Source organism: Sorex fumeus, unplaced genomic scaffold (genome assembly GCF_029834395.1).
Source record: "Sorex fumeus unplaced genomic scaffold, SorFum_2.1 ptg000038l, whole genome shotgun sequence".
Classification (NCBI taxonomy): Eukaryota; Metazoa; Chordata; class Mammalia; order Eulipotyphla; family Soricidae; genus Sorex; species Sorex fumeus.
Window position 1 is genome coordinate 5,061,209 of NW_026606095.1, and position 16,897 is coordinate 5,078,105.

At 40.8% G+C, this 16,897-nt stretch overlaps 1 protein-coding gene across 1 annotated transcript in view; it reads left to right on the plus strand.

Moving 5' to 3' along the window:
- GNA14 (G protein subunit alpha 14) overlaps nt 1-16,897 on the plus strand; it is a 238,974-nt gene that overhangs the window by 140,519 nt on the left and 81,558 nt on the right. Inside the window, exon 2 of the mRNA XM_056118802.1 lies at nt 1,562-1,746. Within this exon, the coding sequence (XP_055974777.1) occupies nt 1,562-1,746 (185 nt within the window). The remainder of the gene's footprint in view (nt 1-1,561; nt 1,747-16,897) is intronic.

Here is a 16,897-nt window from a genome sequence, read left to right on the forward strand (position 1 = left end):
AGGGCAGGAAAGTGTGTGGTGAGAAGGGAGGATAGAATTGGATGAGTCAAAGCATACAGCCTTCTTTATCTTTATTTCTTATGAGTGAGGGAATCTACTGATGACTTCAGAATGAAGAGGGGAGACAGGTAGAAGAGAGATATGTTTTGAAAAGATCTATCCAAAGAAACTTTCTTTTTTCCTTACAAGAAAAATTATCTTGGGGCTGGAGCAATAGTACAGTGGATAGGGCATTTGACTTGCATGCGGCTGACCCAGGTTCGATTCCCAGCATCCCATATGGTCCCCTGAGCACTGCTTGAAGTAATTCCTGAGTGCAAAGCCAGGAATAACCCCTGTGCATCACCGGGTGTGACACAAAAATCCAAAATAAAATGAAAAGAAAAATAATCTTATCAAATGAGTTGTCTCCATATCCACGTTGGAACTGGGAAGGGTTGTTAAGATCAGGCTAGCCCAAAGCTTGTAGGGCCCTGATGAGAGCAAAATGAGGACCACATTCCCCAGAGCACACTCCTGACAGGTCCTTATCAGGAGCACAAGTTACTGTCTGTTCTGTCCTTTCACCATGAGAAACACATCTCTATAGCTAAGTGTCAGGTGAGGCAAGTGTGCCTCTGGTTTCTACATATTTAAGAATATGGAAAGCTTTTTTTTTTATTTTGCAACAGCTTTATTGAAATATAAGTTGTAAACTCTGCAGTCCATGCATTGAAGGTGAACATTTTTGAGCCATTTTAGTTTTGGAAGTTTTTTTTTAATTAACTTGGCTTGAGGAATTTCTACCTTCCTGAGAATACTCCAAGTGGAATTCTTAATGAAATCCTTAAAGCCCCACTTAGATTTGGAAATGAGCCCTGAGTGTATCATATTCTAACATCAGCATGGATGCTCACAGGGTAAGCCTCAACAGAAAATATGAAATTCCATACAACCATCATTGACTTTTCAAGCAGTATCTCTATCATTCATTAATATAAAACCTATTTTTGTATTATTTGTAGTCAGCTATGCACATTCAATAGCAATTGAAATGGCTTGATATTTCACTAACTAAACTTTCATTGTATAATTGAAACCCAAGCACAAAATTTGTAAATCTACAACTGTACCTCATGGTGTCTCACTAAGAAAAATTTTTTAAAAATTAATTAAAAAAAAAAACTTTCCCTCCATAACCCTGTGTAGTGTACCGAGAACGAGAGATGTACTGAAAAGTGTCAATTGGCTTAGCTGGGGACCTGTGTGTGTGTTTCATTGTGTCAGGATCAATGGTGTTTATGGAAGGAGATGGCGAGTTCATTTTCTTTTTCTCTTTTGAGAGTGTTCGTGATGTATAGAGAGATTGAGATTTTCTGGTACTCAGACTTTTCAGAATCCTGTGCTACATATATTTCAGACAGTTTCACCCCACAGTTTAAAATCACATCCAGCATTCAATTATATCCTTCCAAGTTCACGCCACTGATCTATAATCAGACTGTGAAGCAACACTGCCCAGAGGGCTTATTTCACGGGTATACCTTTCTGCTCACTGGTTTTCCTTTGTTTTGTCTTCTAGGAACTGGTGAGAGTGGCAAAAGCACCTTTATCAAGCAGATGAGAATTATCCATGGCTCAGGTTACAGTGATGAAGACAGAAAGGGCTTCACCAAGCTGGTTTACCAAAACATCTTCACAGCCGTGCAGGCTATGATCAGAGCCATGGACACGCTGAGGATACAGTATGTGTGCCCACAGAATCAGGTGAGCATCGAGGGCCCACAGCCCACTCTGAGCCATCAAATGCACAGCTTCCTACTCAGGTCAACATCTGGTTAAGTGGGGAGGGATCAGATGAAGCTTTTGAATTCAGATTGTTAAGGAGAAATGCCCCAGGTGCAGGCACATGTGATGGATTTCTACAGCCCAAGGTCTTCTGCAAGAATGCTGCAGGGACTCAGAATATGGCCAGCCATTTGTGTTGCTTATTAGTTGCTGAGAAATAAAAATCAATCATTTTTCTTATTCACGTAAGTTAGCAGGATCATTTCTTCACTGGTGTAACAAAAGCCTTGGGTTACAATGGCTGACTTTTAATAATTAACTGGTCTAGGACATAGTTTTGCAAATGTTCTGGGACTGCTCAGAGAAAATTAGGTGTTGCTTGTTGATTTGGAGAGTTAGCCCTTCTCTGAAAGTTAATCATTTTTCACCACTGCTAGTGTCCCAGGTAGCAGTTGACTCTCATAAAGTAAAGAAACCAAGCTGGTATGAGCTGGCCTGCTGCCGCCTGTTATTAAAAATACAAATCTTTAAAGATGATAGGAAAATGAGGAGTCGAAGGACACGGAGGCAGAAGGGAAAAAAAACTTTAAAAAAATAAGCTTGGTTGAGATGCAAATATTTTGGAAAATACTATGTCCAAATTCAGCACTCAGATACTAAATTTAGATTTTAAAATTAGAATTCAAATTCATTTAAAATCATTGAGACCAAGATACAATATGATGAGGTAATAAAAAGAAAAGTTCTATCTCAGGTAATCTCTCATGGATCTATTATTCAAGAAGTTTCCGACACCAGAATTGCATGGCCTTTATTTTTTTTATTCTTTTTAGTTTATTTTTTATTGAGTCATGGTGAGATACAGAATTGCATGGCCTTTTTTTTTATTCTTTTTAGTTTATTTTTTATTGAGTCATGGTGAGATACAGTTACAATACAATGTTCCAACACCCATCCCTTCACCAGTGTACATTTTCCACCAGCAATGACCCAGTTTCCCTCCCTCCAACTCCATCACCCCCAGCCTGCCCCTATGGCAAACACTCCTCCCCCTCAATATTTTGGGCATTATGATTTGCAATACAGATGCTGAGAGGTTATCATGTTTGTTTCTTTATCTACTTTCAGCACAGTTTTTGTCCAGAGTGATCATTTTCATCTGCCTTTGTCAATAGTGGTCCGTTCTCTATCCCAACTGCCTTTTCCCAAACATTTGAAGCAGGCTTCCAACCATGGACCAATCCTCCTGATTCTACTTACTACTGTCCTCAGATTAGTCTCATATTATGTTTATTTACATCCCACAAATGAGTGAAATCATTCTATGTATGTCCCTCTCTTTCTGAACTCATTTTACTCAGCATGATACTCTCTATGTCCATCCATTTGTAAGTGAATTTCATGACTTTATTTTTCTAGATAGCTGCATAGTATTCCATTGTGTAGATGTACCATAGTTTCTTTAACCAGTTGTCTGTTCTTGGGCACTTTGTTTGTTTCCAGATTCTGGTTATTGTGAACAGTGCTGCAATAAACATATAAATGCAGACGACATTTCTGCTGTGTGTTTTTGGGCCCCCAGGGTATATTCCCAGAAGTGATATTGCTGGGCCATATGGAAGCTCAATTCCTAGCTTTTTGAGGAATGCTCTTATTGGTCTCCCAAAAAGCAGAACCAGTCAGCATTCCCACCACCAATGAAGGAGAATCCCTTTCTCCACACATCTATGCCAGACTGGTTGCTCTTGTTCTTTTTCGATGTGCTCGAGTCTCAGTAGTGTGAGATATCTTATTGTTATTTTGACTTGCATATCCCTGATGATTAACAATGTAGAGCATTTTTTCATGTGTCTTTTGGCCATTTGTATTTATTCTTTGTAGAAGTTTCTATTCATTTATTCTCCCCATTTTTTGATGGAGTTGAATTTTTTTCTTGTAAAGTTTTATGAGTACCTTATATATCTTGAATATTAACACCTTATTAGATGGGTATTGGGTAATAATTTTCCCATTTGTAGGCTGTCCTTGTATCTTTGTCACTGCTTCTTTTGAGGTGTAGGAGCTTCTAGTTTAATGTGGTCCCATTTGTTTATCTTTTCTTCCACTTGCTTGGTCAGTGGTGTTTCATCTTTGAAGTTGCCTTTAGCTTCAGTGCCATGGAGGGTTCATCCCATATTTTTCTCCATGTCCCTTATGGATTCAGGTCTGATATTGAGATCCGTAATCCATTTTGAACTGAATTTTGTTCCTGGCATTAGAAAGAGGTCTGAGTTCATTTTTTTTTCATGTAGCTGCCCAATTTTCCGAGGACCACTTGTTGAAGGGGCTTTTCTTTCTCTAGTTTATTTTTCTTGCTCCTTTGTCATAGATTAGGTGAGGATTGGTGTTAGAATATTTGACTCTGTTCCATTGATCTGCAGGTCTGGCTTTATTCCAATACCATGCTGTTTAAATTACTATCACATTGTAGTACAGTTTGAGGTTAGGGAAGGTGATGCCTCCCATCTTCCTTTTCCCAAGGATTGCTTTAGCTATTTGTGGGGGTTTGTTTTTCCATATTAACTTCCAGAGTCTTTGATCTGTTTCTTTGAAAAATGTCATGAGTATCCTTACAGGCACTGCATTGAATCTGAGTAATGCTTTAGGGAATATTAGCTTGGGCTTTCATATGAACCCCCAAGATAATTGTATGGTTAGTTCATGCCATCTGTGTTCACAGGTATTTTTTACAACTGATATCTTGGGAGTTTCAAAGCATCAAAGAAAGCAACGTTTTGAAGTCTTGGGTGATTCGATTATAAGAAAGCAATGAGTGTGCCAATGCTTGCACTTGCTTTCATGATTTGTGGCTTTGTTTTCTTTGAATTTTTGAAGAAATGAAGAGAAGTATCTTACCTACAACTGTCAATTGTGTTGTTTATGTTGGTAAGAGTTTGGCGCTGGCTGGAGTAGCATAAAGGGAGTTGGGAGGGGTGGAATTTATCCTTAGTATATCTTGTGCCCAGTAATGTGAGAAATCCATCCTGGCGGTTTCAGAAATGAATGTGACGATTTTGTGAGAGTAGGCTGGTTTTGTGACATGCTGACTACCTTTGTGAATGTGCGCCAGTCTTTCACAGCCACCCAATGCAAGATGCCATCAGTGGACATTCATTTCCAATAAATGATCTGTCAGAAATGTTCTTACGGTGATATACTGATAGAGGAAGCCTCAGTTTCCCCTTGTCAGGTGCTGCTAGTGACCCCATTTTAGCTGTATCCATTCCATATTTGAAATGTCCCTCCAAATTCCTGGGCTCTTTCTGAGACTGGACAAGTTTAAAATTTCCCCCACTGTATCACTATTATCCTGTTGTTCATCGATTTCCTCGAGCAGGTGCCAGTAACGTCTCCTTTGTCCTAGCCCTGAGATTTTATTTTTTTAAAGGTGTGTGTTTTTTTAAATTTTTATTAGTGAGACACCATGAGGTACAGTTGTAGACTTAAAAATTTTGTGCTTAGGTTTCAATTATACAATGATCAAATACCCATCCCTCCACCAGTGCCCATTTCCCACCACCACGGATCCCAGTATCCCTCCCACCCCCATCCCCTCCATCCCACCCTGCCTCTGTGACAGGGAATTTTCCTCTGTTTTCTCTCTCCTTTTGGGTGTTGTGGTTTGCAAAAGAGGCATTGAGTCGCAATCATGTTTGGTTTATAGTCTACTTTCAGCATGCATCTCCCATCCTGGGAGGATCCTCCCAACACCCTTTATTTGGTGCTCCCTTCTCTATCTGAGCTGCCTTTTCCCCTAGCATTTGTGGCTGGCCTCCAAGCCATGGAGCAAAATTCCTGGTACTAATTTCTGCCATTCTTGGGTGTTAGTCTCCTATTTTGTTACTTTATGTTCCCCAGATGAATGAAATCTTTCTATGTCTATGCCTCTCTTTCTGACTCATTTCAATTAACATGATACTTTCCATGTAGTACCACTTGTATGTAAATTTCATGACTTCATCTTTTCTAACTGCTCCATAGTACTCCATTGTGTAAATGTACCAAAGTTTCTTTAACCAGTCATCTGTTCTCGCTAGCCCTGAGATTTTAGAAAGTACCACATTTGAGGCTCTTTCAGGGTCAGAGGAATGAGAATCATCATTGTTACTGGGTTTTGGCATATTGAATACACCACAGAGAGTTTGCCAGACTCTGCCGTGTGGGCAGCATACTCTTGGTAGCCTGCCAGGTTCTCCAAGAGTAAGAACTAGATAATAAGATGTCCTGTGGCCACAAATGAGGCTGTGTGTTTCAGGAGCTGGGTTTTATAGTCTCTGGGTCTTGGCTGTTGATGGGATAACAAGGTGCCAGGGGCAGTTGGTGGATGTAATGCCTTCCTACTGGAAGATGGGGGATCTGGATGGAAAAGTCTCCGTCCTGATCAGAGAAGGCTTGGAGATCTCAACCCCATGTCCCGCATGCCTGGGTTCCTTTGCTGGTTCCTTCATGTGTGAGGCTCATCTGAACACGTGGAAAGTGGTCTTAAGCATGGCTGTGGCTGGTTCCAGAGGTCTTCGGCTGCTGGGGCTCTGCTCAGGGCGGGGAGGGAAATTCAACCCACCCCCCTCCAAGGGGCCCTGGTAAGAACAGCCAGGCGTGGGGGCAGGAGACTCTGCCCCCAATTCTGTAAATTCTGCTTCAGACGTTGGGCTCACAGGAGACTAAGAGATAATGGAGCAATTACCTGGACATATGGTGAAATATAAAACCTGAAAGGTCTTAAATAAACAGACATTCCCCACAAGCCTAAGAGGAAATGAAAGATGGTAATCATAGAAACACAAGCGGGGCCCTTGTGGTGCAGTATTGCCGTACTTTAGAAAACACTGCTTGGTGGCATTATCCTGGGGCAGAATTTCAGTTTTCTCTTCAGTCTCTGTTGCAAACCTTCCATGTTGCAGTGATGGAACAAACGCAACTACAGGCACTGCACAGTTAAGGAACAGGAAGGGTGAAGCACTCATGTTAACTCTGGCTGCAAAACGTAGAAACCATTCTCAATCCGTGGCACCCACAGAACAGGTCGCAAGTGGACTGAGGCCACAGGTGTTAGTTTTCCAAGCCTAGCCCAGGAAAAAGCAGATAGCACCTATGATCTTGGATTTCCTCATCAGCCAAATGCAGACAACACATCTGTCTACTTCATACACCAACAAGAGGAAATGCTTTGCACATCCAATGGCATTAGACAAGTAAGTGGTTCTCAAGCTTGAGAACCGCCCCCCCCCCCAAAAAAAAACCTCCTTGTTTCTTTTATCCTTCCTTTAGATTATGAACATCCATTCCTTCTCTATTGTTTTACAAATCATTTTTCCCCTGTGGGTTTGTCTACATTCCAAATGTGAAACTGAAACAAACTCCCAAGCTCTGGCCATAAAATGACCAAGCAGTAGTATTAAGTAATGAGGCTCAGGCCTACGGTGTATGTTCTCTTCTTCACAAAGGATTGTATCACTTGAGCCAATTGATTAATGATAGAAATGAACAAAGCCTTAGCTAGCTTTGATATTTTCAGTGGTGTAAAATTGCCCTTCCTTATTACTGTTGAGCATTTATTTCCATTATTTGATATTTTCAGACCTGGGAACATCATCTTATGAGTATGTAAAAAGAATAAAATGTGATTTTAGAGAGCTTTGTTTTAAATTTCAGTGCAATTATTTCTCAGCGAGGTTGTCAAAAACCTTTGTCTCTGACTTGACAGACTCCATAAAAATCAAAATTTATCTGAATTTTAATTCAGCATTTGTTTTTGTAACCAACATGTTTTTTCAATTAATATGTAATCTTGAAGATTATCTTTTATACCTTGCCTGTGTTTTTTTTAATTTTTATTAGTGAAACACCATGAGGTACAGTTGTAGATTTACAAATTTTTGTGCTTGGGTTTCGATTATACAATGATCAAGTACCCATCCCTCCACCAGTGCCCATTTTCCACCAACATGGATCCCAGTATCCCTCTCACACCCATCCCCCCATCGCACCCTGCCTCTATGGCAGGGCATTCCCTCATGTATCTCCCCTCTTGGGAGGATCCTCCAAACACCCTTTATTTGGTGCTTCCTTCTCTATCTGGGCTGCCCTTTCCCCTAGAGTGCCCAGCTGGCCTCTAAGCCATGGAGTAATCTTCCTGATACTGATCGCAGCTATTCTTGGATGTTAGTCTCTTATTTTGTTACTTTATGTCCCCCAGATGAATGCAATCTTTCTATGTCTATCCCTCTCTTTCTGACTCATTTCGCGTAGCATGATACTTTCCATGTGGTACCACTTGTATGTAAAATTCGTGACTTCATCTTTTCTAACAGCTACACAGTACTCCATTGTGTAGATGTACCAAAGTTTCTTTAACCAGTCATCTGTTCTCCGGCACTCAGTTTTTTTCCAGATTCTGGCTATTGTAAAGAGTGCTGCAATGAACAAACAAGTGCAGATGTCACTTCGACTATACATTTTTGCCTCTCTGGGATATATTCCCAGGAGTGGTATTGCTGGGTCAAATGGGAGTTCAATTTCTAATTTCTTGAGAATGGTCCATACTGTTTTCCAAAAGGGCTGAACCAGTCGGCATTCCCACCAACAGTGAAGGAGTGTCCCTTTCTCGCCACATCTGCGCCAGCATTGGATATCTTGCCTGTGTTTTTGAAAAAAGAAGTGATTCGTATGAATTTGCTCTGCTGATAAGACTTAATTTTTATGAATGTCTCAAGAGTATCATATGGCAATATACTAATTTGTGATTTTCTGACTAAATGTTGCTAAAGCATTTGCTCAGTGGAAGAACTTCTAAGTCTGCATTAGCTTATAAATCATATTTTCCAAGGATTGTTTCTTAGAGCTTAAAAGCCCAGACAAATTCTTAATTTTTTTGCTGTCTTCAATATCTCTAGCTTAGGAAATTCTCATTTTGTCCCTATAGCAAGTGACAGAAATCTTTTAGATCGTCTTAAAAGTACTGCAGAATTATCTTGGATGATTTAGATAAAGAATTTCTGAGGTCCAAAGGCGTCAGACTTTTCCAAGCAGTTCAGTTAGGTGGTGTGTGATTTTCAAGGAAACAACTAAGGTCTGCAAGTCTCTTCAGCTATGCATCTCAGTGTCTCTCTGGCACTTGTGCTTAACCATGCTGAAGTCCCGTATTTGCATGAATCATGCAAATTTAACCACAAGGCTCATCACAAAAACACAGCTTATTTTTCTTAGCTTTCATTTTATCCACCCCCCACTCTCCACCCCCCAATCTTTACTGAGGTTCTGTGATTTGCAGTACTGTCAGTGACTGTTTCTTGCATACACTGTTCCAACCCCACTGCCACCACAAGTGTGCCCGCTTCCCTCCACCAATGTCACAGGGACCCCTCCCATCTAAATGCCACCCATCCTCTCAGACTCAATTCCCTAGAGCAACTCTCTAGTACTGTTGCTTTCAGCCATGTATTGCTCCCTGCTGGAAAAAACACGATATTTTCTTTTCCCAAGGAGATTTGATAATTAAACATCTAGAGGAATATTTTTGCCTGCCATTTCACTCCAAGTACTTAATTTAGAACTTAATGTTGAAGTGTGAAGCTTGAAATTCTGTTTGAGAAGCTTCTTGGCATCCCTGGTTAGCTCTGTTGGTACCACACCCACCTTGCAGTTATGAGGCTGTGTGTTGGATGCCTGATACTGCTTCACACGCTGATGGCCATCTTGGATGCATTCACATTTGGGTTCCCTAGTGCCACCCTAGTGTGTGTGTGTGTGTGATTTCTGGCAGACTGAGCACTGCAAGTGAGCACTGCCTGCATTGTGGCAGCAGACTCCTGGATCAGGCCATCTTGCCAACCATACTTATTCGAAAGGGTATCTTTTTTTCAGTTGAATTACTATACAAGATTCCTGCTAATTCTGTGTGAAAGTGTGCAGTGTTTAGAATTGAACAAATGACTCCTGGCTTCAGGTCCCCTCTGTGTTTGGAGTTTCAGCTTCTTCCTCAGAGTGCCCCAACTATTTTCTATGTGTCTGTCTGGCAATGGGATGTTGCAGCAGAACTTCCCAGATTGCAGAAGGAGACATGTCTGCATCACCAGGGGCTGGTTCACAGTGACTGCAGGATCCACTGCCTGTGAAGTGGAACTACACATCCAACACTATAGTCAAAGCTTTGGGAATAACGTCACGTGATGGTAACCGGACAGCCACATTCAAACCATAGTTGTGCCTGTTATAACATCACTGGGATCTGTTCAGCTTGAATGGGGCTTGCGGATCAATCTTTCCCAGGTGAAGGAAACTTATGGCTATCTTTTCTATACGGAACTTCCTATTTGGTCTCCACCCTCAGGTGAACTCACCAGCCAGCAGCACTAAGCATTTGTTTTCTCTAGCCCCACCAAGCTACAGGGTTAGGCCAAGCTATAGGGTTAGCTATAGGGAATTTGGCCAGAACAGCTGCTCCAGGTGATATCCTCAAATTCAGTGCAGATTCAGGGGTTGTTTGCTTTAAGTCTCTCGGGGTCCAGACCAGCATCATGGGGTGATGGGGGCTTAGCAGTCTGCCCATATCTCATTCTCTGAGGTGACAATCTTATCCTTCTTTACTTTCTGTTGCCAGTAGAAACTATACTTTCTTATTGATCAGCAAAGACTCGGGGGGTACAAGTTAAGCTGACAGCATAATAATTCATACTAGTACATACTAAATATCTTATAATTTTGTGAGTAGAGAGATAGGCACATAACATTAAGACAGTAAAAGGCTATATGCCTTAATTCCTTAATAGACATTTTAATGTATTGAGTTGGTAGTTCATCTAGTGTAAACAGACATCAAATATTTCATTTAAATTTTTAAGCAGTGAAGACTTGTATTTATGGGAGAGAATCGTAGAAGGTTAAATTTTTTTTATCACCGAAAAGTACTTTGGTAATGTTTTGCATCTACATATATGTCACTCTTTCAGTTTTGTATTTGCAGAAAGCAAAAAACTGAAATTCTAGAATGATCTTTCAGATGCATATGAAGAGATAAAGCCAGTTTAGTAAAAACCATTCATTTATGTTTCATTGTATAGAAGAGTTTCTCTGTCATGAGTTGAAGTATATTAAGAGTCTCTTAGTTTCTAAATTTTTTTAAATTTTGTGGTCACACTTGGCAATGCTCAGGGGTTACTGCTGGATGTGCACTCAGGGATAATTCCTGGCAGTGCTCAGGAGACTATCTGGGATGCCAGGGATCAAACCCAGGTCAGCAGCATGTGAAGTAAGTGCCCCCCACTATGTACTATCACTCCAGCCTCTTACTTTCTAATTTTTAAAGTACCCTTTTCAATATTTTTTCAGTCCCAACCTCTTCTGCATGAAAAGTGGATTTTCGTATGAATCTCTGGGAACAAGGGGATCAAAGTTCGGACTTTGGGTGTAGCCAAAAATTTCTGCTTCTCTGGCACATGTGAAATTCAGGCTCTTCCCTTTCCCAATGAATGTTGAAAATTGGGGGATATATTCTTCTCTTAATGAAGAAACTGTGCTTTTAGGTTGGACCACAACAATTAATTTCCCATCAAAATCTTAGACTGGAGCTTCCCTGTTCGTTCCAAGATTTCTCTGATAAATCAATGTTTCCTTTAATGTGAAAATTGCTATAATCAAAACTTGAAACGTAAGGTTTGAGAAAAATACAATTTTTCTCTTTCACTATCATAATTAAATCTGACCACCCACTACCCATGAATCCTGGAATGGGAAATGAGGAAGGTTTGAGTCTAACTATGAGTAATAAGACTTGTGTTATCTTTGTAATATTAATTTCTTCCTCTTCTACCTCAAGGTGAGGTCTGGATTTCACTTAAATTAAGTATCACTCCAAAGTATCACTCCAAAGGTATACTTTAAAAAATGCAAGAAAAAGCAGAGAACTCAAAAGGAACTATCCCTGAGAAAGTCCAGTGACTCTTAGTCTTTTTGACCCCCTCTCTGTTCATCCAACATCTGTGAACTATTTGCCTTGAGCCTTTTTTTTTTTAAGTTGCATCCTACTTGGTCTCTGCCCAATGTTATATAAAAGACATACAGAACTAACCTCACACTCAAATAGAAAGGAAGAACACGATAGACACACTCATGATTTGAAACTAAAAGGTAAAGGTAAAGGCCCTCCCGTTGATCGTCGATTTGCTCGAGCGGGCCCAGGAACGTCTCCATTGGAGACTTTGTTGTTACTGTGTCTGGCATATCGAATACTCTCGGTAGCTTGCCGGGCTCTCCGAGAGGGGCGGAGGAATCGAACTCGGGTCGGCCATGTTGGCTGCGTGCAAGGCAGACGCCCTACCCGCTGTGCTATCGCTCCAGCCCCTATTGAAACTATTTAACAAATTCAATTTTCCCTAACAAATTATTCTTGTTGATGCTAGTGAAGTTCTCTTAGATGTAAATTCCTTCACAGTTAGCTTTTGCCAGTAGAGATGCATTCTCCCTTACTGATTGATGGTGGAAACACCACAATGTGTCCTGCCTCTGGATACATTCTCTTCACTAACGAACCAGCCTGTGAACAGGCACCCACCAACCAGCCTCCTTGCTCACTTTGTTGTCGAGCCCTCCAAGGGAATCATGGGAATACTGAAATTGGAGGTGGTTTTCTCCTTAACTGTTTGCTAAGCTCTATGACATTATGCTAAGGCAAATCATTCTAGAAAGCACCCTATAACTATTGAAAGCTTTGTACAGGGTATGAAAGGCAAATGGAATTCAAGAACAAATATGACAGAAGTGAACTGCTAAGAGTTTTGTGTATGTTTAGTTGGTTCTTTGTGTCTATTTTGAATTCTTCTTTTATGCTTTATTTTTGGTTTTGGGGCCACACCAAAAACCATTAGTTTTGGGGAGGACTACATGTTCCTAAGGATTGAACCTCGGGCACTGCTTGGAAAGCATATGCTCTATCCCTTGGGCCCATCTTCCTGGCCCTGTTTTTCCCTTTTTTAAAACAGTAAACATATATTTTATATTCAAATGTATTACTATTGTTATTAGGAGCAGAGGAGGTTCCCAAACAGTGCTCAGGAGGTCTGGAGACCCCATTCTATAGTTGACGATTCTCAACCAACCAGGCTGGCAGATCCATGTGGCAGTACTTGTACTTTGAGGTGCTAACAATGATCTGGACCATCTTGGTGGTGTTTGGTCAACTGTGTCTGATGATGCTCTAGGGAACCATGTGGTGCTGGGCATTAAGGACTTGGCTGCATGCAAGGTCACATGTAGGTTAACCCTAGTACTGTCCTCTAGTCCCTAAACTAATAAGCTTACCAGTTGGCTCGTTTTGTTTTGTCTTTCATTCTTTCATCTTTCATTTGGAAGCTCATATGCTTTCAGGGAATCTTGTGACATCATCTCTCATGTACTTCATCTCAATTTCTAACAACCAATACATCTAAAGTATTATACAGTAACTTTCACATTATAACTATTCCTTGGTGTTTTTCCTTAATCACATGCTAGAATTTCGGTACTTTCTGTAATGAGAAGTACAGGTCCAGGTGCATGTGTTGAAGTTGGCCATTTCTAGGATTTGGTTAGTAAATTGTTTACTTTTGTGTGACTGTTAAAATGGAGAATAGAAAGATGATGGACTCAGATTTTCTGTAAGAAAAACTTGTAGGCTTTTACTCACTTAAAAAGTCAAAGTGGGACTAGTTATGGAAAAAAGTTGAATCTCACTGGAATAACGCTGACTGTGGCTGTGCTGCCTGTAAGTTTGCTCCTGTCCTTTCCTGCTGAGGGCAGCAGATGAACCCAGACAAGGCAGGTAAGGGTGCGAGCAACTCTCCAGGCATCAGAACTTCTGCTTCTCTACTCTGTCTCCACCTGTGTCCACGTGGAATGCCATCCCTCAAGAAGTGTGTGGAGAGGGGCTGGAGTGATAGCACAGCGGGAAGGGCGTTTGCCCTGCACGGGGCTGACCCAGGTTCGATTCCCAGCATCCCTTATGGTCCCCTGAGCACCACCAGGGGTAATTCCTGAGTGCAGAGCCAGGAGGAACCCCTGTGCATCGCCAGGTGTGACCCAAAAAGAAAAAAAAATAAAAATAAAGAAGTGTGTGGAGGCTTTACGCTGTCAGTTTATCAATATTATCAACATCTTAATTTAGATCTGTTGATATTCAGGGCTCTGCACAGTGTTTATTATTACTCCAACAAGAAGTCTTGCTTTTCAAGACTAGATTAGGTTGGTGTTTGAGCCTGAGACAATAGCTGACAGAAAATTGATTTCCTGCTCTGCCTGTCACTGACATTTTCAACAGCCTTGAGTGGATCACCAGGCTTTCAGTATTTTTAATTTCTTCAATTGATGACTTTGTTTGGTAATATTATAAATTGCTCACATTTGGATAAAGAAGCAAAATATCTTATTTACTGTGTCCTGAACAGTTTGATTTTGTCGCCAGAAATTTAAAATATTCTTTTATAAGAGCTGGAGCGATAGCACAGCGGGGAGGGCATTTGCCTTGCATGTGGCCGACCTGAGTTTGATTCCCAGCATCCCATATGGTCCCCCGAGCACCGCCAGGAGTAATTTCTGAGTGCAGAACCAAGAGTAACCCCTGTACATAGCTGGGTGTGACCCAGGAAGCAAAAAAAAATTCTTTTATAATGAACTTCTAGTTTTGAGACATTTTACCAAGTACGGTGTCATGTATATAGGCTATTTCATTTCATGTCGTCTTGTAATTGTTTTCAGATACAGTCCAAAGTACCAGAATATAACCAGAAAGAGGCATACCAGCCACAATGAAGAAATCCATGTCCTAGATACTGTATGACCTGAAAATTCATGCTTACTCTTTTCCCAGGGATAATATTAATTTCTTATTCACTATATTTAATAAGTATTTTCAAATGACTGAATGCGTACCACATCACCATCTAAAAAGCATCTATGGAAACAAACCCCTCACAGAAAACTTGGGCCATTATGGCAGAAATAGACAGCAAACTTCTTGTCATGGCTTTCCAATTGTTTGATTTTTTTTTTTTGGTAAAAGAAAGTTAATGACAAGTTAAAAAATTAGAGAAAGAGATCATCAAGTCTCCATGACTCCAAATCATCCCAGATAGATCCATCTCCAGTCTGAGAACTCTGTGGCCTTCTCAGGATGGGTGTGAACCTTTCTCCACTGAAAGGTTCAGCAATCGGAGTCAGCCAATTGCCAGACAAAATCCCTACGAGTTGTATTATCTTGTCAGCCACTATGTTCTTCTTTTTCATCATGTGCTCCGCTTCCCTGTCCTCACTGAGCTCATCTCTAGCTCATCACTGAGGCCTGAGAGTTACTTATGCTACTATGCTACTAGAAATTAATATAAATGACTGATCATATCTAATACTCATTTCATCTAGGAAGTTAGAGATAAGGGCTCAGCAGATAGTAGGAGCACTGGATATGTGCTTCTTTTGTGGAATAAATAGGACAAATTCAAAGTAAGCTTGAATTGAAAATCTGGACTTTACTTGAGGAGATGAACAAGTCATCTAGAATTCAAAGTGTTCAAGGATTTAATATCTGCACTACTCTTGAAGGTTTCCTAAGTAATACGTGACTTCATAGTGTTCCCAGACCATGTACCACCGATCTCTCCATGTAGTATGAGACCATTCTCTAGCATCCAGCTCACCCAGAGCTTTCAGTTTTCATGTGTTTTTTTCTTCAGCTTTCCAATAAAAGCGGAGCAAAATAACAACCCAAAAGCTACTTTTTAAAATTCTATGTGGGCATCAAGAGAAGTCTCAAATTGTCATCAATTTGACTTTAAAAACATAGCAGGGTAGAATCTGGAAAAAACCTGAGTGCCCAAGAACAAATGACTGGTTAAAGAAACTTTGGTACATCTACACAATGGAGTACTATGTAGCTGTTAGGGAAAATCAAGTCATGAAATTTACATACAAGTAGTACTACATGGAGAGTATTATGCTAAGCGAAATGAGCCAGAAGGGACAGACATAGAAAGATTGCATTCATCTGGGGAACATAAAGTAACAAAATAGAAGACTAACACCCAAGAATAGCTGTGATAATTACCAGGAGGTTTACTCCATGGCTTGGAGGCCAGTCGCATACTCTAGGTGTAAAGGCAGCTCAGATAGAGAAGGGAGCACCAAATAAAGGGTGCTGGGAGGATCCACCCAGGATGGGAGATGCATGCTGAAAGTAGACTATAGACTGAACATGATTGCCAGCCAATGCCTCTTTTGCAAACCACAACACTCAAAAGGATAGAGAACAAGGGGGAGTGCCCTGCCACAGAGGCAGGCTGGGATGGGGGGTGGAGGGTGGGAGGGATACTGGGATTGGTGGGGGTGGAGAATGGGCACTGGTGGAGGGATGGGTACTTGATCATTGTATAACTGAAACCCAAGCACAAAAATTTGTAAGTCTACAACTGTACCTCATGGTGTTTCACTAATAAAAATTTTTTTAAAAAAAGATAACAGGGGCTAGAGAGATAGCACAGCAGGTAGGGCGTTCGCCTGGCATGCAGATGACTTGGGTTTGATTCCTCCGCCCCTTTTGGAGAGCCCGGCAAGCTACCGAGAGTATCCTGCCCACATGGGAAAGCCTGGAAAGCTACCCTTGATGTATTCAATATGCCAAAAACAGTAACAACAAGTCTCAGTAATGGAGACGTTACTGGGTGCCCACTCAAGCAAATCGATGAACAACGGGAGGATAGTGCTACAGTGCTACTATCACCAAAATGTCATGTAGTTTAACATCTGTGGAAAGTATTATGGAGATCTTTGGAAAAAAGTTTGAACAGAACTGCATTATGACCCGGTAGTACTACTTCTTGACATCTAGACCCCAAACAAAAAACATTAATTCAAAAATATATATGCACACTTATGTTCATTACAGTGCTTAGTACAATACCCAGGTGTGGAAACAACCCAAATATCAAACTATGAATAAATGGATAATGAAATTGTGGCATATATACACAATGAAATACTATGCAACTTTAAGAAAAGATAAAATCATGCAGTTTACTACATGGGTGGACCTTTTTTTTTTTTTTTAGTGAAACACCATGAGGTACAGTTG